At 34.4% G+C, this 22,385-nt stretch overlaps 3 protein-coding genes and 1 pseudogene across 10 annotated transcripts; 3 read left to right on the forward strand and 1 right to left on the reverse strand.

Moving 5' to 3' along the window:
* The first annotated feature begins 187 nt into the window (after positions 1-187).
* Positions 188-4,624, forward strand: LOC142542590 (uncharacterized). 7 transcript variants are annotated; one of them, XM_075649308.1, is made up of 8 exons: positions 189-456; positions 543-730; positions 916-1,044; positions 1,446-1,514; positions 1,612-1,668; positions 1,852-1,995; positions 4,060-4,140; positions 4,251-4,624. In XM_075649308.1, exons 1-8 carry the CDS (start codon positions 300-302, stop codon positions 4,314-4,316), a joined length of 891 nt encoding a protein of 296 aa, XP_075505423.1. In that variant the 5' UTR covers positions 189-299; the 3' UTR covers positions 4,317-4,624. The 7 variants fall into 7 exon arrangements, with proteins under 7 accessions (XP_075505427.1, XP_075505428.1, XP_075505429.1 ...); XM_075649310.1 differs by having other exon boundaries at positions 190-456; positions 931-1,044; XM_075649309.1 differs by having other exon boundaries at positions 194-456; positions 555-730.
* A 4,825-nt stretch (positions 4,625-9,449) lies between these two features.
* Positions 9,450-10,654, forward strand: LOC142542592 (uncharacterized; annotated as a pseudogene).
* Positions 10,655-14,047: 3,393 nt separating this feature from the next.
* LOC142542594 (uncharacterized protein At4g28440-like) lies at positions 14,048-15,641 on the reverse strand. The gene is made up of 2 exons (XM_075649318.1): positions 15,271-15,641; positions 14,048-14,470 (listed from the first exon to the last, which is right to left on the reverse strand). Exons 1-2 carry the CDS (start codon positions 15,548-15,550, stop codon positions 14,280-14,282), a joined length of 471 nt encoding a protein of 156 aa, XP_075505433.1. The 5' UTR covers positions 15,551-15,641; the 3' UTR covers positions 14,048-14,279.
* Positions 15,642-16,289: 648 nt separating this feature from the next.
* Positions 16,290-19,348, forward strand: LOC142542593 (protein DEHYDRATION-INDUCED 19-like). 2 transcript variants are annotated; one of them, XM_075649315.1, is made up of 5 exons: positions 16,290-16,741; positions 16,829-16,968; positions 17,910-17,987; positions 18,090-18,379; positions 19,031-19,348. In XM_075649315.1, exons 1-5 carry the CDS (start codon positions 16,639-16,641, stop codon positions 19,140-19,142), a joined length of 723 nt encoding a protein of 240 aa, XP_075505430.1. In that variant the 5' UTR covers positions 16,290-16,638; the 3' UTR covers positions 19,143-19,348. The 2 variants fall into 2 exon arrangements, with proteins under 2 accessions (XP_075505430.1, XP_075505431.1); XM_075649316.1 differs by having other exon boundaries at positions 19,034-19,348.
* Positions 19,349-22,385: the final 3,037 nt, after the last annotated feature.

Raw genomic sequence — 22,385 nt, forward strand, 5'->3', positions numbered from 1 at the left:
AGATTAACAATAAATCATATGAAATAGATTAATGGCAACAATGTTGGAAAGAAATAAAATTAACCAAATTAATGAAATAAGAAACAATAACAAATAATAATAATAATAATAATAATAATAATAATAATAATAGGTAGTAGCGACTGAAATCAAAAAATAAGTCCCGGCTCCTGTGATTCAATTTTTTTTCATTTAAAAAACAATATTTTGATTGATTTGTTATATTATTGAATTAAATCACCCGAAAAGCCGGTAAAAAGACGTCGCCGTAGGATAGTGATCGGTGGACTGAGCTAGCAATGGCGGTACCGGAGTTTCTTCTTCTACCCGTAGTCCTTTTTCTCTCTGTCTATCTCGCCCAATCGAATGCTCTTATTGGTTGTCAAATGTCGTCTTGTTTTTCCGATCGCGTCGCGTATGAGCTGGGAGAGGCCAAGCTCAGAATCTCTCGACTTGGTATTCTGTTTGCTTCAATAGCGTGAAAATCCCTATTTTGTCACTTCATGTTTGAAATGATTGGACTACTTGCTGATTTCCTTCAGTTGTGACCGCAGAATCCATCCTGGAGGAAAGAATCCGAGATGTAAATGCGAAAAACAAGTATTTCAGTGAACGCCAGAGGAAAATTGAAGAGTTGGAGGTAGAGATCGATCGCCTCAGAGCGGTACTGTCGAGTTTTATGGTCGATTCATCAAATGCAAATCAAAATCTCGATGTTCTTGATGAAGAGGTAAACTGCTGTTAAAATTGTTTGAAACTTTGAGCTATATATTTAGGATTTAATTAGTCCAGCTTGAGTAGCCAATCCTATCATTTTTCAAAAATCGACTTTGAAATTACAAAGTATTTTTTTGATCTTGGAGCGGTGGAGCGGTGACAAATCATCCCTTACAGATTGTTACCGATAATAAATAGATACTGGAACTGCAGGCACAACTTCTTTGGGCGGCCTCCCGGAAGAATAACTTTGAGATTCATGAGTTGGAGTACAAGGCAGCTGATGCCGAAAGAAGATTAAGAGAAATTGTCGATCAAGTTGAAGGGGTAACTAACCAATTTTATTCAAAATTTCATTTCACCGCTAGCTTTGATGGAACCAAAATCTCATATTGTTAGTTCCTGAACCATGATTGTTCACTGGGACTGTGAATGCTGCATTTGCTTTCTGGAAGAAACTTTAATACTTTCTATTATCATGTAATTCACTTTGATAAACTTTTCTTTTCACCGACAGAAAATTTCCTGATTGACTTCTCTATCGTGAAATGAGTGATCGCCAGTTGGAAAAAAAAAAAGATACAAGGATAACATAAATTTATTGTGAACGAAAAAGGTTTTTTGACTCCATTAGAGGATCCACTTGTTGGAACAAGGATCCCATTTTAGTTGCACAATGCCCTGCTGTATTTGTCTTACATTCTCCGTTTGTCATTTTTGGCAAGTAGATGGCCGAAGTTGTATCTGAACAGTGGATTCAAATTCAGCGACTTGAGCAGGCTGTTCACATGGCAGAGGTATTTTTAAGCTCCCTTTCTGGCGGGGTACATTTGCAAAATACTAAATGAAAACCTCGATTGGATTAAGCTTCGGATGAACTTGAATTTTTTTCAGATTAGAACATCGAAGCTTAAAAGGGAATCTGGCTGGATGACATGTCAGATGGTAAAGGTACAGTGCCCATTTAACATTTGATCTGTATAGGTTGATCCATCTCTTTCCGTTTTATGGGGTGCTTTAGAAATTCAATTCACAAACAGCTGCTTCATAGCTTGTACAATCATAATATTTTTTATTTCCTACGGATTTCTTCAGAAATAAAAAATGGTGATCAAGTTACTTTTTGTTCCGTAGTCCTCTAAAATCCTGCTAGGCAAATGGTTTAACAAGTTAGAGAGGATTCTGAATCCTTATGCTCCAGCAGCAGGGTCTATGTTAGTTTTCTTCAAGTCTCAAGCTTTGCAACTATTCTCTGCCACGAAGAGTTATCATCACCAGGTTTGATGTATTATTCTACTTCCCCCTCTGTCGCATGTTGAGTTATAAAAGTCTTTCTTACACAAAGCTGTATGGTGTCTGCTTTCAACACCCTTGCCTCAATTTTTATTTTTTGTTTGGGTTTTCTTTCTGTGTCCTGAGGCGGTGGTGATCCAGTTTCGTCTCTGAAGAATATATGGTTCTGTGTTGATAGATTATGGATAAATTGACTACAATCTTGAGAAAAGAACAGGACTACACATACACTTCGTACTTGGGCAACAGTGTACATAATAGACCAAAAACTGCAAAACAAATCCAAAACTAAATTATCGAAATAAAGAAGAAATGAGGTTGATTGTTTTTTGAGGTTGAGTTTCTTTGAAATTGTGCTTGATCTACAAGTTTCCTACTGAATTTTGAAATATTGTTTGGTTTGCCGTTTGCAACTCTTTTTATCACCAGTTCTAACAGAAAAGAATGCATGTATATGCCATTAGTTAAAAAACCAAACCTTGTGCCTTTTAACTGGTTAAACTTATGTCATTTTCGTTTTCATTTATACATGTCTGTGTGTGTTTGAGCTTTGTATAAATTTATTAGATTTTATACAATTTTTATGCTATTAAAGACCAAGATCTATGTTAACATGCAGTTTACTCAATTGTTATCTCATCATGTTAAGATGATTTGAATTTCTCTAATACAGTGTGTTACTGGCTTAAAATAAAGAAAGTATTAGGCAATAATAGAAAAATAATTCGTTGTAAATCAAAAGGAAGGCACAATTGTCATTTTGATTTTGTTTGGGAAATACATAAATTGAAACCAACAATTTGGATTGCTATGACACCAACATCATCCCTACCAAACTGATGCTCATTCATAGTTTTTAGGATAATATTGCAAATATAGATCAATACTGTTTGAACAGAATTGAAAACCCACAACGTGTATTGGATTGAAAGAATTTATGTAGAAAAGTGATGAGTCACAGGCGTTTCCAAAATGAAAGAGTAAGGATAAAGAGACCTGGAGGCTGGATGATGGATCCATGAATTTCCAGTATGGTTGTGAGTACATGAATGTATAACTGTTCTAACAAAAAGGCCAATTGTAAATGATTACATGAATGTGATGTATTGGCTGTTTTAATAATTCAATAATAGCTCGACCGAGGAGATTGTTTTCTTTCACTTTTTTGCGTTTTTTCCCATTGTTGGATGGATAAGTTCTACATTTTAATTGGGTAATCAAATGGGACCAGACTTCAAGGCTGTTCTTTTTGCTGAAAACCTTCTAAAGATCTTGTTTAAGGGATGCAGATGAAGATGCTAGTCACTTAGGACTTGGGACAAAATCGTGTTTATGTCCCGCCATGCTCCCTGCTTGGCCCACCAGATAATGGAGACGCAATCTGATCTGTCTGTTTTCCTTTAAATACGTTTAAAACTTCACTTGGGCTTCATTAATTATCATACCTACTCGGTTTGGTGATTCGTAATGCTAGCACTGTTGTGTCGATGTTACATTATTTTCGAGAAACAAAACTTGCAGAGAACTGAAAATCAATTGGTTGTTTTCTTCCGAGCTCATTTTTCTTACTGCGATGGGTTAAAATGAATTTTAATTCACCCAATGAAATCAGTTTTGCTACATTATAATATTATTGTCAACCCCCATTTATAATAAGTGTTGGAACCATTATTTTCTTTTGTGATATCGGTACAGAAGTAGTGGGTTTGAAAACCCGCAGACACGACCCTCTTAAGATTTGACCAAGGTTAATATTAATTTTGGTCATATGTTCCTCCGGCATATATGCGAGGAACATGTTAAAGTATAATTCTGTTATTTGTCATGAGTTTTTTGTTTTTTAACAGTTTTTGTGTACATTATCAATTAAATTAGTTCTGCCTTTAGTACTTAACAAAAGTTGGAACCAAAATAATATTTGAATTAAATCCTTGGAGCATTACAGTAGCGAGAAATTTCCAGCTCATTGTAGTCCTTTTTGCCTGGATCTCGGTAAAACCAGCATTAATTATAATACTATCATAAATTTGATGCTGTTTTGTTTTACAGCTGCAAGGTCACGTCAAGCAGGCAATGAAAAGCAATGAAATTACTGCTGTTCTCGCTCATGAGGAGCTGATCTTTATTGTGGTTTGTTCTATTCCTTGTCTTTCACTGTCAGTTTTCTTCCCGGGCTCACACACCCTTAACGTTTTTTTCCTTCCTCTTGCTCTAATTCTTACCTAACTGTGACTCTTCAGGCATCAGTCCTTGTTGCTTTTCCAATAATGAGTGCCTGCATGTTACTCCTATCACATTTTAGTTAGCTGGACGTCATTATCGTGTACACTAAGGCACTAGCCTAATCCATCGTGAGGTGGAGAAGGTTCCCATCCAAACCTCATATGAGGATTAATCAAAGCTATTTTGGTGGTTACCTGTAATGAACATGGTAGCGGTTCGGCTCCTCTTTGCTATAATGGTCTGAGCTCTCAAGGGACTCGTTTTAATTTCGGGACATCAATGTCAAATGCGGTTCAAGTGGGCTTATCTTGAATTTGATTTCAGATTTTGTATATAATTTTTTACAAAAATAAATTTTGATTTCCTATAGCACAGCAGGTTCTCTCATTCATCGATTCCATTTATTGGTCAGCTGCTGCTTCCCCAAGCTGCTATGTGAATGGCTTTTTTTTATCTTTTATTTCCATCTTCATTTGGTTTTTAGTACATTTTTTTTCTTGCTGTATGTCATTTATTGTGATGCCAAAGAATTTTTCGATGCCACATTTCCATGTCTTGGCCCACCTCTAAACTAACCCAACAAATATACTGCCTCCTTGATTGGAAATCAAATACAGTAATCTATCCCCAGAAAATTATATGGTCAATGTTGTTTCCTAGTGATTTTGTACATTTTATCTCGTTTATTGGTTGGACGGTTGTTGTGTACGGTTAATATTCATCCTTCTTTCTTTGCCACTCCCTAAAATCTCTTGTTTCCATTCCATAAGTTCCTCGTGTTTAACTATTGCAATATGGGTTATTCAAGTACACGAGACTGGAAACTAGAACATTATGTAAAAATATATAAGATTAGAGCAATGGTTTTTATCCCTGTTGATGTTAGAACATTGCTTCGAATGTCATATTTCGAGTGGAGATGTTTCAAAAGTCGGAATCGCCATTCTAACCGATTCAAATTTTTTTTTTTAATCGGTACTTGATATACTAATTCACTTACATAAAAGATATGAAATCTTGACAGATATATGAAAATTATGAAACACATTAACATAAATCACTCACTATTCTTAAAACACATTAACATCGGTAGTTCATGTCCCAGAAAGACTTGACGAATTCAATTTTGCAATTTCGATTTTTTTTCCCTTCAGAAAAAGATGACCGGTCCCCTTTTATAGCATGTTTCTTGATCGTAGATCATATATACGTACATGCAACTTGATGAAGTGCTCCCACCCTACTTTAAAACTAGAGTTAAGTGTGCCAATAACATTTCAACCACCACTTGCCCCTTACAATCAGAAATAAATAAATAATATATATATATATATATAATTCGTTCATTTATATAATTAAAAAATAATTAAATCTCCTACTATTCTGTATCGGGTTATAGTTTGTTACGATTAAATCTTGAATTCGTTTTCGCACATTCTTCCTACTACGTTTATATATATATTTTTCTATAAAAATGACCGTGGATTCAAATTAAACTAACTCGAACCAATTCGAAGAGAAAAAGGAAAACACGAGAAATATTATTAATTTAAAGAGTCGAGAAAGGCTAAGTGGACCTCTGATGTCTTGTTGTTACAGTGATGGGAGTCTATAGGGTGGGGGCGAGTCATGTGATTTAGTTGGAAAAAAGAACAAGAAATGCACATGCCCGTATTCAATGATGGCAAGACAAATATTAAACGATGTGAAATCGACTCCGACTAAATCCAGCCTTATTACAAAAAACTATTCATTCTTCTTTTAACATGGTTCCCATTAGGACAAAAGTTCATATTTTTTTCGCCACACTTCTACAAATTTAATAGATTTTATCGCGGTAGTTGAGAGGGTTATTTAGTAAATTTCTTTTCCATCGTGAAACAAAGAATTCAAAAAAAAAAAAAAAAAAAACTAATCATATATTTTGATCGATAATAGTCGTGATTTATAATATTCTAGGAAACTCAAATGTTGATGGAAAAATTTATATGAACTATTTGAAAGTTTCAAGTTTGGAATCAAATAACATATTTATTTGAAACTTGTACGACAAAAACTTGTGTGAGATGGTCTCACAGGTCGTATTTTATGAGAGGATCTCTTATTTGGTTCATCCATGAAAAAGTATTATTTTTTATGTTAAGAACATTAATTTTTATTGTGAATAATAATAAAGATTCGTGCAACCGTCTCACAAGAGACCTGCTCAACTTTTACACGTAAGATTCATTTAGAAGCCACTTTAGTTTCTGAATAATTAACTGAGGCGGGTAGGATCCTATTTGAATTCGAAATTTAATAGGTAATATAAAAATATTAAAAAGGCTATATAATATTCAACAATTTGAAAACCATACTTTCTTCCGCCAATCACGTAAGAATTTTATGGAACCCAACAAAGGACAAAGGTAAAGGAAGTTTGACAAAGGGAAAGATTTTGGGTTTACTCGATTGGAATCCCTAAGCTGACCAACTCATTGTCTTAATTCTTTGATTTGATGAACAAACCATTGCCCTTTTACTGATAATGGATCTCATAAAATACATAAAATCCTGTTATAAAATTAAATAAAATAGTTTTTTTTTTTTAAAAAAAAATTGTAAATGGCATACCTCTAAACATATTCAATCCTATTTTAATTTTTCAGATCATTTGTGACAAACCATTCCTTCAGCGGAAAAAATGCGTATGTGAATAAAATCAAGAAAAGTTGCAAAGTTGGTCATGTATTTATCCTACTTTGCGTTTTTTTCATTTACACAGTCAGGTTTTTGTATTAGTAATTTTTCAAATCTAATACTAATGTGGTAGTACACATGTCAGAAAATGATTAAAGTTGAAATAAAAAAATATATAACCGAACTATGACTGAAATTTGACGATAGAAAGTACACAAAAACTCTTGTGAGATAGTCTCACAGATCAATTTCGTGGGTCGAATATCTTATTTGGATCATTAATGAAAAAAATATTATTTTTTATGCTAAAACTATTAATTTTTATTGTGAATATATCGGTAGGATTGATCCGTCTCACAAATAAAGATTCGTGAGATCCTACTCTAGACAGTAATCTCAAAGCGACAAATACATTGAATCAAAATAACATGCAATGATGATGGCTCATTCTTCATATCCTTTAATCATGTTGTTTCCTTATCAACTATCATCATTTTCATCATAATTCATAACAAGATGGTAGAATTAATTTCGAAGAAAACCCCATAACTTTGATATCTATTTTAATAAACCACATGCAATATTTTAATACAGATTATTGAGTTAGCCACTTTGCCTACCAATTTAATGGTTTTACTGCATTTCAATCCCCAAATGTTTACATAAAACATTTAATATAATGGATAGTAGCAAAAAAAAAACATTAAATATGATGGATGAAAAAAAACAGTAGGATGGAAATAATAAATTGATGGAAGCTAAAACAGGTTCTTTAAATTAAATAAACTGAAACACTGCCGTATCTTTTCTTGAGGTTTCTATATTAGTTTTTTAGTTTATTATTAATTAAATTTATTAAATTATTATTTTTTTTTTCAAAACATTTCGTTTATCAAAAAACACAATAACTCAGGTGGATAATTTATAACGCATGCAATTTTGACATAGGCTCTTAATTATTATTTTTGTTTAATGGAAGAAAAATTAAAAACTCCATTTTGTATAAATATTTTTATTTGTTAGAAATCAAATACAAAATCTTAAAAAAAAAATCAATGTTAAATTTTGCCTTTTAAAGTATTTAGATATTAGACATATATATTAAAAATCATTTGGAATTTACTCAAGTTGTCTTTCTTGCTGGCGGACCCAATCCCCGCCACACCCCTTGTAATTAATTATATTTGCTTTGAGAGAAAATAAAAAGGCAAATAAAATATTAAAAAAGAGAGAAAGAACAAAGGAGATGGAGCTTCTTTTGCTTTTTCTAACAAAATAAATAATAAATAAAACTCAAAAATATGTTGGTTATACTCAAAATATATAACATTACGAAGTTTTCTACATTCTTGACTTATTAAACACCATATTATTCAACATAATATTCAATCCAAACCGTTCTTTTTTTAACAAAACGACGTTTGTGATACGGTATCACAAGTCAAGTTTTGTGATACAGTTCTCCTATTTGAGTCACCAATGAAAAATATTACTTTTTATGTCAAAAATATTGTTTCTTGTTAAAAATACGGTTAGAATTGATCTCTATCACAATATACTTATTATTTATTTTTATTTTTTGTGTACAACATACAAACATTGGATATTAGAATAAAACAATACTTTTTTGGAGCCAAACAACCAACCAAGAATCGCGGTAGTAATTTTAATTTTGATAATTTTTTTTTTAATATTTGAAAATTGGATGGGGGATGGGTATTTGATAGGCATGCCATTGGCATAGAGCAAAAAAGGGTCCATGTATTATACCAATTTAGAAGGCACATGTTTTTGTATGTCCCACCCAATCCACGATCCACGCATAATAATCCGGCCTTCTCCATTCTTCTTCTAATATATATTTTTAAATGGATTTAGCTTAATTGTTCTCCATTACCTCGTATTAGTGTGCATGTCTGAACATTATTATGTTAAATTAAGAATTTTATTGAATTAGATATGTTTGATATCCGATGATTTTAAAGATGGTTCAGCAATATTTAGATTGATTTTGTCCTCTGTGATTTGCCTAGTAACTGTTGCCTGTTGGGCGGCGGCGGCGACGGCGGCGGCCAAAGGTAAGTGTGACTCCATTAACTGCACGTAACTACCCCAACCAGATTTAACAGTAACCGTACCAGTTGCAATATCAGCTTTTCCTAAATCAAACATTTTCAACTGTAAAAAGGAAAAAAAATAGTTGAAGAGAGAGGTGATGGTGTAACCTAGGGGTGCAAGTGAGACTCCTGGATTAATCCGTGATCGATTCGATCAAAATTTGACTTGAGCTTGATTTGATTTGATTCGATTCGATCGAAATTTGACTCAAGTGTACATATGAAGTATGTAATAAAAATATTAAAATGATGCTATTTTATTTTTCAAGTTGTTCGAGTTTGAGCCGCATCCGGACGAGCCTAGCTAGGGCTAAACTCGGGTCTCATGTAATTTTTTTTAACCTGATCTTCAACCGTACCCTATTACAATAAGTTCGAAATTTTAAAAACAAATAAATCCGACACAGAGACACCTCTCTATAAAAACACAACTCACGAGCTAACACAAAACATCCTGTTCTTCAATGGCTTCCTCAATGGCCATGAAACTTTCATTCATCCTCCTCCTTACGGCCCTCTTTTCCTCCATGAAAACACAAGCAAGAGACAGCCAATTCTTTAACAAAGTGTCCTCCACCACCACTGTTGTTCCAAACAAAGAGCAACCTCTGAACAACAACCAACAACAAGAACCCAATTTCCTGCCGGAAAATGACAACCGGTACGGCCTTTACGGCCAAGAATCTGACCAACTTCCTACTTCCGCCACCGAACCCACCACCACCACCACCAGTGCTACTACAACAGCCGAACCCACGACCACCTCCACAACTGCTGTCTCCAAAGAACCCCTCTATAAACACCTCCCAAAGAACTACAACCCCGTGGCCTATGTAACAGAGCCGGAAAACGTAGATGACAGCGATTCTTTCTCAGAGGATACTTACACCAAAAACCTCAACAACCACGGAAACAACTACAATGATGCCCAAAACTACTACGACAACCAGGCGCGGCAAGAATACCAGACAGGAGAACCGCAGTACAGAAGCTACACGGCCGCAAACAACAGATACAGCAACAACAACTTCAACTATAACGGTGGCAGCAGTTTCAACAGCGGCCCACAAGGATTATCCGACACCAGGTTCAGCGGACGCGAGAATAACATTCTACAATGGCGAGGTAGAAAGCAGCTTCCGACCGCAGGGAATGAGCGACACGAGATCCTTGGAAAATGGTGAATATTTTTACGACGTAAGCAACGAGAAATTCAGCGAAAACCACCCGTACGAAAGCTTGAAGGGGTTTCGAGCTAGGAACGAATACAATGACAGGAATTACTACGGAAACAGCTATCAGAACAAGTATGAATTCCCAAATGAGCAGAATTTACCTTGAAACTAATTTGAATGGATGAGGGTGAAATGATAATATATAGATTATTTACAGTCTCGCCATTAATGGGTTTCAAACGTATAGGTTTGATTCATATTGAAACTACAAATGTGTTTTTCAGTTTTTTTTCCTTGTTTTTCTTTTGTTTCTCCAAAGTTGAAATGCGTGGATGAATTCTTGGAGTTTGAGGTTTTGATTTCTGCAATGGCTTGAAGACTTTAGTTGAATAAATTGTATATTAATCGTTATAAATTTTATACTCAGGTATATGGTTTTGAGTCAGTGTAGATTCGATTTCCTATCTCGATTTCTTTGCAGTAAAATCAATACAGAAACTTACTTTAAATCTGGTCAGGTTCAGAAGTCGGATACAGAATTTACATATAAAGAACGTACATAAATTAGTCTAAAATATCATAACAATTTTCGTTACACTACATAAATCATGATCTTTAATAAAAATTATATAAAAAATTGATTTGAGGAAGGTATCCGTCTATTTGGCCCGATCGTTCATCTTATGAAATGATGATTATTAATTATAGGGTGTGGAAATAATTTGTCCCGATGGCATGGATGCCCATTTCACAAGGGTTTTCAATTTTCATAAATGAAATCTTGATTCTACGAATAGAATCAAGAAATGCGAGGTACTCATTGTGTTTGGAGCAAAAAACGTAAAAGCGAGTGAGTGGTTTCTGCGGGCGGGTCGACATGACTTTCTTTATAATTATTACAGTTCCATTCTCGTATGAGTCATTAATTGGCCGGCAGCTGCCCGCCTGCCCCCACCGCTCCTGCTTTATTCACCAAATTCTTGCCATAAAGTTATACTGTTGGAAAAATCATTTTAATCGATATCCAATTATTTCCTTGGATCAACAGACCTATTTTATTTTACAAAAATATGCAAATTTGAGACGAGGTTTTGGGTTCGAGGCTCAATGATCCAACTCCCTCCCCCAACTTAAAAAATAGTTGCTTGTGTTTGGGTTCGTTTCTAAAAGCTAATCAAAAAGTTTAAAAATACAACGTGTGGTATTTTTCATTGAGATTTGAGAATCTTGATGGGGTTAAGAAATTGAAAGTTGATGAGCAGAACTTGGACGGTACAGGGGAACCCCAGTGGTAAAAAGGTGTCACGGTTGTTTATGACTGTTTTTTTTAGAGTGATAGGCACTCTTTCCTTTGTTTATTTTGCACCAACTAGAAAAATTACTCATTGTATACAAGTAAACTATTGGAAAACCTCGGTTATCGAACGTGATTGTTTGAGCTGGTTCACGAGTTTTTCGAGATAATTTCTATCTTGAACTGTCTTGCGAGCCTTTAAAAATTCTTAGCCTGGATATGACACAATAAGTAAGTATATCGTCATTGATCATAATGTGTATCTGGTAGTCGATTGATAACCGAAGAGTCTAATTCAATACCTTTGAGAAAATCGCAGTGGGTTCACTTTTATCGTGTTTAGAAATCAAGGTACCAACCAAAAGTTAGTATGAAGGTTCTTCAAATTTTCTTTTTTTTTTTTTTTTAAAAAAGACTGTTTAGTTAATTCTTCGTTCATTTTAGCTCTTTTTTCTTCAAGTCTACTTGGAATATTATAAGCCATGACGTATTTGCAGCAATTTCAGAATTCTTTTCCTCTGGCCGACTCTTGAAACAATGGAATCATGCTCTCATTGCACTAGTTCCGAACAACAAGCATCCTATGTTAATGATTACCGATCCATCTGTTGTTGTACGGTTTTTTACAAAATAATTTCCAAGGTGTTGGTAAATAGGTTAAGGAAGGTGATAGATGGTCTCGTTGATGGGGGCACAAGCTGCGTTTATACAGGGCCGCTCAATTGTGGATAACATACATCTAGCTCAGGAGCTACTTCGGAAATATGCCCGAAAACGTGGATCACCAAGATGCATCTTGAAAGTTGACATACAAAAGGCGTATGATACGGTAGATTGGGAATTCCTACGAGAGGTTCTTAACCCTCTTTTTCCATTTATCTTTACTCTTTGTCTTGAGGTGCTCTCTCGATCTCTTAACAAAATGTCTCGGTACAATGGTTTTGGCTTCCACCCAAAATGCAAGGAACTGCGTGTAGCACACCTAGCATATGCGGATGATTTGTTATTGTTGGCTCGTGGGGATGTGTGTAGTGTATCTATGATTATGAAGTGCTTGAATGAGTTTGGAGATATGGCTGGACTACCAGTGAATGTCTTAAAATCGAACATATACATGGCTAGTATTGAGCCCGAGGTCCGAAATGTTATACTCGAAGTTACTGGCTTTTGTCCTGGGATTCTACCTTTTCGTTATTTAGGGGTTCCACTTGCGTCGAGACAATTGAGATCTTCAGACTATAGTCTTCTTGTTAATGCCATTACTGCAAAGATAAATTCTTGGCCACGTCAAACACTGTCTTATGCTGGGAAAATTGAGCTGATTAGGGTTGTGGTCCAAGGGGTGGAATGTTTTTGGTTTTCTATACTTCCTATACCGAAATGTGTCATTGATAGGATTTACTCACTTTGTCGTAAATTTGTTTGGGCAACAAAACACCCACCGATTGCTTGGGACACACTTTGTAAGCCGATGGATGATGGGGGAATGGGATTGAGGGATTTGAAAGCTTGGAACAATGCATTGTTGGCAAAGACTTTATGGAAAATACATATGAAAAAAGACAGTTTGTGGATCAAATGGGTGAATCAAATTTATAACAGAGTTACATGCGTATGGAATTGGAAAGTGCACAAAGAAGCATCACCACTTATAAAGAAATTAATTTCTTTACGTGATGTGTTGATAAGTAGGCTCGGTTCAATGGATGCGGCAGTGCTTCAACTAGGGAGCTGGTTCAATGCAAATGGTGGACTATCTCTTGCATATGATTTCTTTGTCAACAGAAAAGGAAGATGGCCATGGCAACCTCTCTTGAGAAAACCATGCATTCTCCTAAGCACAGGTTTACGTTATGGTTACTAGCACATGGAAAACTCCTTACTCGGGACAGACTTGTTCATGTGACATACAAAACTTGTGTACTATGTAATGATGAGAGTGAATCTGTCCAACACTTGTTCTCCGGGTGTTCTACCTCCAGTACCATATGGAATGCGAATCAGAGAATGGCTGAAAATGAAGAGAAACATGGCACAACCGGCATCAATACTCAACGCGTTTCGAAGCATTTATAGGGACAACTCCGCACTAGCTAAGATGCTACAATATACTATATATGGAATGCAAGAAACAAGCTTATATTCCGATTCACGTCTTCAGAAGTATTTGAAAATGAGAAGCCCAATGTTGTTGCAGAAACTAGGAAGATTCAGATTCACGTCTTCAGAAGTATTCCGACTTCGACTGAAGTGTTTCGTGTATTGACATAAATTTGTTGTATTTGGTTTTGTATTGATGTTCTTGGAACTTCTTTATTTCCTGAGCATCGATGCTCAGTGTATTTGTATTGTAACATGTTTTACAAATTAATGGAAGTAATTTCATAAAAAAAAAAAAACAATAGGAATTGTGCTGCAGTATGGCCCATTTAATATACAGACGCTATTATTATCTCACAATTTATGAGAAACGATGATCACATCTTCATATAGTAGAAGCAAACAACAAGCGAACAGAAGCATATTGAGTAGAGTACAGACACAACCACTAAACCTTAAGAATTTCATTCTTCCACATTTTGATTGTAGCCATTCGCGGTGGAGCTAAAAGACAATCTTTTATACACACCAGCACTTGAACCGAAAATTAGATTAGTCCCATCACATGCCAATTAACTTAAATGAAAAATAAAACCACCTAATCCCATAAACCTGTATACCAAAACCCCATAGTCACAATTAAATTGAACCCCAACACCATCCAGGCAAAATATATCCTTTTCAAGATTCATCCACATTGACCAACTCGTACTCGACTAGGGACAGATTATTGTCCTCTTTGACCACAAAATCTGCTGGTTCAGCAACTTCAACGAGTCCCCACTTATCAACAGCCAGCCTCATGGACCCTTTGAACATGTCGATCTTTGAATTCCGAAGAATCACAGTATTACCTGGCTTCATCAGCTCAACTGCAAAGAAATTAAAGCTTTTCATCTAGAAATACAAGTACACAATATGCAGAGAGTTGTGGCCACATAAAACAGCCAAACAAAATTACAAATTCAACGAGATAAAATAATATGAATTAAAAATGGATAATAGAAACCTTGAAAATGTTTTCAAACATATTTCTGGATGATCCGACAGGAAGCATCAGGGAAAAAAAATCTGAGCATGGAAATCACCACGATCAAAAGGTGCAATCTGATAGGGAAGTAAGAAAGTCTAGCTAGATATATTCAATGCATGGAAGTTTAAAGCTTTAAAGTGACGTACAGGGATGCCTCCACCAAATCAACATAAATTATTAATATTAATATATATATATAACTAAAACAGTCTCCACCCATCTTCCTTCAGAAAACAAGAACAAGAAAACTACAGCCTTCAAAGCATGAGAGAGAGAGAGAGAGCGCGGGTACATTAGCCCATCTTAAGTTTTGGAACACAGGTGTTAATCATATTGGGATCATAAAGAAAAGGGAGTTCCCGTACAACAAATATAGACATTGGGATCAGACATCATTGTGCATAGGACAGCTTAAAGTAGAAATTTGACCAAGAACTTAAATTACGCAAGCAAATGCAAACAAAAGGATTAAACAAACAGACCTCTAATTTCAGTAACAGTATTTGTAAATTAAATCATAAATTGATGCTTAATAGTCTGATCCAACATTTTTCAGCGAATTTTTAAAAATCCATTCACCTAGAACATAAGAGTCTGTAAGACCATGAGAAATGGGGGTTGGGTGGGGCGGAGTTGTACCTTGCTCGTTACGAGCAGTGAATAGTATAGTCCCAGTTTCATCCCCGATAAGGCATTCAGCGATTTTGGTATTCTGGTTCTGCGGCCCACGGAAATTGGCGTTCCGGGGTTTCTTGTTGAGGACAGTAGTCGAGTTCACCACTTTGACAATGATCGTATGCCCGGTTGTCCCCGGCTTCAAGGAATCGACTTTGACAAACACCGGCTTCCTAAGTCCGGGCTTTTCTACAGCGGCGGCTCCACTTTGCTGCGATATTTTCGGAGGAGCCTTGGTCGCCATTAGCTGAGATTTCCCAAACGGAGGAGGAGAAATGAGATTTGTTCTGGGGTTTTAGTACTCAGTAGTGTGAAATGGGAACCCTAATTGTTGCCTTGGTGGTGGAATTTAAAACGACACCGCCCGTTTAGGTTCGGTTTTTCGTTCTATCCTACTGTTTACCGGTTCATTTCAGGCCCAATAAGATGGACGAAACTAAGGCCCAATTGGACTAATCCACTGCACCATCATTATATCTCCATTATAAGAGATCTAATTTTTTGAAAAACACAAACTAAAACTAAACATATAAGGTCGTTTTGTTTCTTTCACGTTTTGCTGCGTTTCATGAATGGATATATAATTATAATGATGGTGCAATGGATTAGTCCAATTGTTTATATCTATGAGACGAATCGATCTGATTCATATATAAAATAAAAAATAATATTTTTGACATAAAAATAATAATTTTCATAAGTTTGGTCGGATATAAAATCCCTCTTTAGAAAAGTTTTTACGACGTAAATGTATTACTTCTTTAATTTTAATCATTTATGTGTTTTTTGAAAATTTTAAGAACAATAACATACAAAATATGGTAGAATTATATTTGTGAACGATAAAATAAATTTAAAATACTTTCTATATAGAAATATGACAATGAGAGCCGGTCTGCCTAGTTATCCATTTATAAATTATTTTTTATTAATATAAAAACCAAATATGAATTCAGTTGTCATTAAAAACGAAATATGAATTGGATTTACCCGACCCGTTTTAGAGCATATCAGCATGTCCGAACGAACCGACGTTTTTGCGGAGCTTCTCTCCATTTGTCGCACGTTCACAAGAATCACAGCAGGGAAATTTTTTTTTTATTTGTCTGATTTTGGGAATCCATGTTCGTCGGACACATATTTAAAACCATCAAGAAAAGTCCAATACTCAACCGTAAAGCCAAATCGAAGTCGATTCATCATTCTAAACAAGAAATATATTTCCAATTTATTTTTCAGACAACCACCGGCGCCTTCTAAATTTGATTGAACCTCACTGTTTCGATCCGTCTATATTTTTTTCCCTAATTCGATTTCGCTTGTATCTAATCCATGGATTCTGATTTCTGGACCACTCGCCTGCCCGATGCGAAAAGGCAGTTCAATCTGCAGCATCACCGCCATCTCTCGCATACCCATGGCTTCTCTCAATTTGGTTCGTTTCATTGTATATAATTTATTGTGTATGTGCTTTTCTCGATTGATCTGCAAGTTTTCTTTTATTTTTTTCTGGGTTTTGTAGATCGATTTGGCAGGGATGGTTTCGAGCTGGAAGAAGACATCCGATCCGATTTCCCATGCCCCTATTGTTTCGAGGAGTTTGATATAGCGTCCCTTTGCCAACATCTTGAAGATGAACATCCTTGTGAATCCAAACCCGCGGTGAGATTCTCTTTGCATTTGCATACGTTTATGTATTTCAATGTATACTTTCGATTGCTTTGTGTTGCATAAAGTGTGTTATATTTGGTTCTAATCCCGTTTTATAATGTTTTTCTATTTATAACTGGTTCTAGAATTGCTTAATCTGGTGGAAAGTTTGATTTTTATTTTATTTTATTTTCAGCAAATAGTTAATTCGATTTTCTGTAAAATTATATTTTCTTTGTCCACATTATCATTTCTGATTTAGGGATTATTTGGTGAATGAATTGAAAAGGACGTGTGTTAGTTTTGTGGGGGTGGTGAGAAGCACCATCTTTAAACTTCTTTTTTGCAGTTTTTGAGATTTTTCTCAAGTTTTACTTCTAGTTTTTATCTTTGGACTATTCTTTTTTGCTCCATTTGAATGATATTAGATTTCAAGATTTTTAGTGTATTCTTCTTGACATGGATTGTACAACTAAATTTGATAAATAAACCAGTTAATTATTGAGCCTGTGTTCACTAGAACGAACTTGGAATTATGCAACTGACGCAGTGGCAGACCCCATTTTGATTCGAGGGTGATCTGTTCGAGGACGGCATAATACATTTCGGAAGATGAAACTTTTTCGTGCTCTGACCAATATTTGTTTGTTTATTGATATTGTAAGGTTTGTTATTGTATTTTGATCGTCGTGCGCCTTCGGTTAGATGTCATAGTTCTCCAATCCTATATTGCTGTAGTTGGATTGACTTGGTGGTGCAAAATCATTCCAATTTCCACATTTGATCATGCTCTTCCGTTCCATGAGAAAATTGAAACTTCTGTGTGCTTGAGTTGCCACCAACTCTGTTTAATGCCAATTCACTTAATAAAAATCCAGCTACATGTGCTTTAATAATTGGTGTTGTAAATATTATGAGTGACTTAACCTTGATTAATTATTCCTTTCATGCAGATCTGCCCTGTTTGTTCGGCTAAAGTCACTCGAGACGTGTTAAGTCACATAACTCTACAACATGGACACCTATTCAAGATATCCTTTGTGTGAAAAGAAGATTCCAGTATATTATTGGATGCTTTTATTTTATCAACTCCAATTCAAACCACGTCAACGATTTCTTTAACTAACAGTCACTTTCAGAGACGGCGCAGATTGCGTAGAGTTCCCATTCCAAACAGTCAAGCGCTGTCTCTGCTGGGTAAGGATCTTCGTGAAGCCCATCTTCAGGCACTTTTTGGAAGCAGCACATACCGATCCAACAATGCAGCTTCATCCAATGCTACTGCTGTTGCTGATCCTTTCCTGTCATCTCTTGATATGAACTTTACGGGCTCTGAAAGTGAGGAGATTTCAAAATCTGTGATGTCGAGTATTGAGGAAATCTCCTCAAAAAGTGATGCATCACTACCTATGTGGAAGTCGAGGTAAAGAGCCAATTTTTTCCCTTTCTGAAATTGAACATTTTAACTCTTTTAGTTTTCTTTGTGATGAGTCGAAAAATGAATATGGGAGGCGAAATGAGAAACTACAAAGAATTACAATTAGGGAGGCAAAAACTCTGCTATTTGCACTAAAGAAAAAATATGTACATACAGAGTGTAATGTAGGAGACCGACTGTCCTGTGGATCGTCTCTGCCTCCGCAGTTGCTTGTCTAGACTCAATCAAATTTTTGCATTTCCTGAGAACTGATTGTAGCATAGTGATCGGGAATTGGTTCTTTGATCTGCAGAAATTATACATGCTTTAAGACATTGAATCACGTTGAGGGTGTAAACATGTAAAGGAACATTGTAAAGGAACATGGTAATATTCATGTCAAATGGTTACGAAGACATGAGAGAAGTCACCCTGTACAATGGTGAAGTATATGGACTATAAGTTCTCTTGAGAGAATCGGGGACACTGGGAAAGGGGGGCTACCCGGCATATTCTGATGGGACAGCACCTTGAAAAATGACTTCATGAGATTACAAAGTCCTTTCATTTGATGAGAGATATTTGCTCTATCCTATACCGATAACATTTAACGAAGTTATTTACTACTTCTATCCTAACCCTTTTCCTTGCTTGCAGCAGTTTGGATTCATCATTGAGTCGCGAAGAACGTGAAGAAAGAACGCGACAGGCAGCAGGGAGAGCTGTCTTTCTCCAAGATTTACTTGTCTCGGCTCTGTCTTCTGATTAGCGAAAAGGGCAAAGTCTCACTCGAAACTATGTTTAGTTCTGGTTGGGGAACTAAGCCGGTTCCCTTGCCTCGATATTGGATTTGTTTGATGGTTGTTGTATAAGATTCTAATAACGAATAGTATAGTATTTAATCAGGTTGCTTTAACATTGTAGTCGTTTGTACATTACCTCAGCAAACTTGAATTTACTTCTAAATTTTATGCAGTAATTTTTTATGAACAGCAGATGCTATTTACCTTTCCCGGTCCCCACCCCATTTGTCTGTTTGATTCGGGTCAATCAATTATTGAGAACGGATACAATCCAAGAACAGTACTGGGAAATATTTTCATTTCAATCATAAACATCGAAAGTGGCGTTGAGAAACAGGTCCAATAATAGAAATTGAATTCAACTTTAGAAAGCTACAGAGGAAAGCTTTTATTTAGGTTCCTTATTTTTTAAAAAGAAAAGAAAGAAAAAAGGATTTCTGGGCATATGAATCCTCTTAAACTTCTATTTATAGCAAAAGTTTCTTAAAATCGCAAGAATATTAAAGGAGTGTTTGCAACCACTTCTGACTTCTGCAAATTGCTTTTAAGAAAGTACATAAATTTGTAATTTATGAAAAAATGTAAGTAATGTTTGAAAACAGAAGAGAAAAGTTGAAAATTAGAAGGAATTGATGTTTGATAAATAAGTTATTCTAATGTTGTTTAACGAGAATTACTTTTGTAGAATCAAAATCAGCATTTCATCCTTTTTTAGATTTCAATTAAATTAAACAGATGATAACGAAAAATTTGGTATAAGAAACTCACAAAGCTGATTTTTTTAAAAACAAATGGCCAATAATGATCGCAAACAATTCCTAAATAATTTTGGATTTTGAATTTATGTTTTCTAAAGACCATACATAGATTGTAGAACTATGAGTAATTCAAGACTTTACAAAGGATTATGCTGATATTTTAACAAATGTGAGGCGGGGGATTTCGATTCTTATGTTGAAAGAAAAAAATTAAAGGAGTACAGTAAAATTAAATATTGTTTTTGGTTGTGGTTCCAAATTGTAATATGATCTTTATATTTTACTTGCAGCAGTGGAAGCGTATATAATTTTTTATTTTACAAAAGATAACAAAAATATAAATTCAACATAACATTCACGTTCTTGTTAAGCCAACAATTTTATTCTCAATTTCTATCGTATTCGGAGTCCTGAAATCATATATATGGAATTTACAATAAATAGAAAGAAAATAGAGACTAAGTCTTTGGAGATTTAATGAGAGAATAAATTGAGCTTATATATAGTTAACAAATCAAATATTAATATATGATTGCAATAATTCAATATGGGATGACATGTATCAATATCGACGTATCATTATGAAAATATCATGTCAAGTGACATGCAGTTACTGTTCAGGACTCTGAAATAAATATTGTAAGCTAAGAGATGACTACACGAACATTTTGTGTAACACTTTTCCTCACGTATTCAGATAAGATCTGTACAATCGATCATTATGAGCCAAAGTGGACTCACATTTTCGCACCGAAGTCACGTTGTTCAAATAAATCATATACCAGATTTTAAACATGTTGTTCATTGGATTCATTTTCTGGGACGAATATGCATTGTCCAATGGACTAGCAGTCCTGGTAAATAGATTGTTGTCCAGGCTCAAGTCACTTAGTCATTCATCACGTCACCCAAACATCAATAGCCGATCGGTAACCAATCAAAAACCAATGATTCTAAAAATTCAAATATGCAATACAACGTAACCAATAAATTGTGACATGTATAACATGATGCAATATATGAATAAATAAGTTGCTTGTAAACTTTATTGTAAATTTCAGGTCAAATGTCAAACTCTATTTATTGAGGAAACTGGTAGAAAAATCTCACGGTAGAGAGAACCTCACATCGGTAGCTTAATATTCACCCTAGCTGTCGATCTCAAGCCAAGATAATTAATGGAATTGAGTTTTCTGGAAATTTTCAGAAAAGTTATTCCTCCAAGCCTTAATGATTTATGGGTAAAAGAGGAGGGTTCAGTAAAAATTTCGGAATTTTCAGAAATAGTTTGCTTTCCCTTCCTCAGTTTCCCTTATTTCTATTTATTTTGTTGCTTCTTTCCAATCTCAAGATTGATCTGATAAAATACATCGCAAGTGGTCTATTCGTATTAAAAAAATGAAGTGAATATACATGACCACAATTGTTATTAAAATTAATTGATAATAAATACTTTTCAATAATTAATGTAATATATATTTGTATGTATGTGATATAGTATATATTTATTTATTATTAGATTATTTATACTAATTTTTTAGAATCATTTTTCTCCTTAAATATATTATATACTTTTAACCAATATTTAAAAATCTAATTTTTAATTTATTTATTAATTTTGATTTTATTATGATTATTACTAACCTAAATAGTTTCATTTTATATATATTTTTGGAAATAATATTTATTTCATATAGTTTTTCTTAAACTTATTTGTTATTTTCTTATATATATTTTAATTTATTAATATTATTTTAGAAGCATATTTTATATATTCTTAGTATTCAATATAAATTTATTTAAGTTTATATATTGATGATAATAAATTTTATTTAATTAATGTGTTTTTACTATTTTTATTTAAAATGTGAACTAAATATCTCAAAATTTTGGCGATCAAAATATTTTCAAGGGTCAACCACGAGATAAAATGAGGCCAACAAAATAAAATAATCGACTCGGAGAATTGCACCGCCTGATAAAGCACGGCCTAAGAACGCCAACTGGGCGGCCGGTGGCGGTCGGCAGCAGTACAGCATTGTTACATCAGCATCATAATGACGAGAAAACATTGGGTATTATATTATATTATATTATATTAAGTGAAATATAAAATAACATTTTTTTTAAAGATGTTGACACGTATTTTTATTTATGAAAAAAATTAATCTTGTTTTTTTAAAATAATAAATAAAATTTTCTATCAATGACTTAAATAAAAGATCAATTTTGTAAAATTGATTTGTAATATTATCTCACGATTTTTTTAAAAAATTTTAAAACTACACCATAACGGACGTACGGTGCTTAAATTTATGTTAAATATTTTTATAATATAATAAAATTTATAAGATAAGTTCTTACATATAAATCTATATTATCTCTTAAAAATAATTTAATAAAGTGAATTATTGGAGAGAGATAAATCACAATAGAAGCGAAACGAACACA

Source organism: Primulina tabacum, chromosome 4 (assembly GCF_025594145.1).
Source record: "Primulina tabacum isolate GXHZ01 chromosome 4, ASM2559414v2, whole genome shotgun sequence".
In the NCBI taxonomy this organism is placed as follows: domain Eukaryota; kingdom Viridiplantae; phylum Streptophyta; class Magnoliopsida; order Lamiales; family Gesneriaceae; genus Primulina; species Primulina tabacum.

Coding starts and splice junctions, on each gene's coding strand:
- LOC142542590 (XM_075649308.1), top strand. CDS start 300: ATGGCGGTACCGGAGTTTCTTCTTCTACCCGTAGTCCTTTTTCTCTCT. Junction 457..542: donor GCTCAGAATCTCTCGACTTG/GTATTCTGTTTG, acceptor GATTTCCTTCAG/TTGTGACCGCAGAATCCATC. Junction 4,141..4,250: donor AGGAGCTGATCTTTATTGTG/GTTTGTTCTATT, acceptor GTGACTCTTCAG/GCATCAGTCCTTGTTGCTTT.
- LOC142542594 (XM_075649318.1), bottom strand. CDS start 15,550: ATGGCGACCAAGGCTCCTCCGAAAATATCGCAGCAAAGTGGAGCCGCC. Junction 14,471..15,270: donor CACTGCTCGTAACGAGCAAG/GTACAACTCCGC, acceptor ATTTCTTTGCAG/TTGAGCTGATGAAGCCAGGT.
- LOC142542593 (XM_075649315.1), top strand. CDS start 16,639: ATGGATTCTGATTTCTGGACCACTCGCCTGCCCGATGCGAAAAGGCAG. Junction 16,969..17,909: donor CTTGTGAATCCAAACCCGCG/GTGAGATTCTCT, acceptor CCTTTCATGCAG/ATCTGCCCTGTTTGTTCGGC. Junction 18,380..19,030: donor CTACCTATGTGGAAGTCGAG/GTAAAGAGCCAA, acceptor CCTTGCTTGCAG/CAGTTTGGATTCATCATTGA.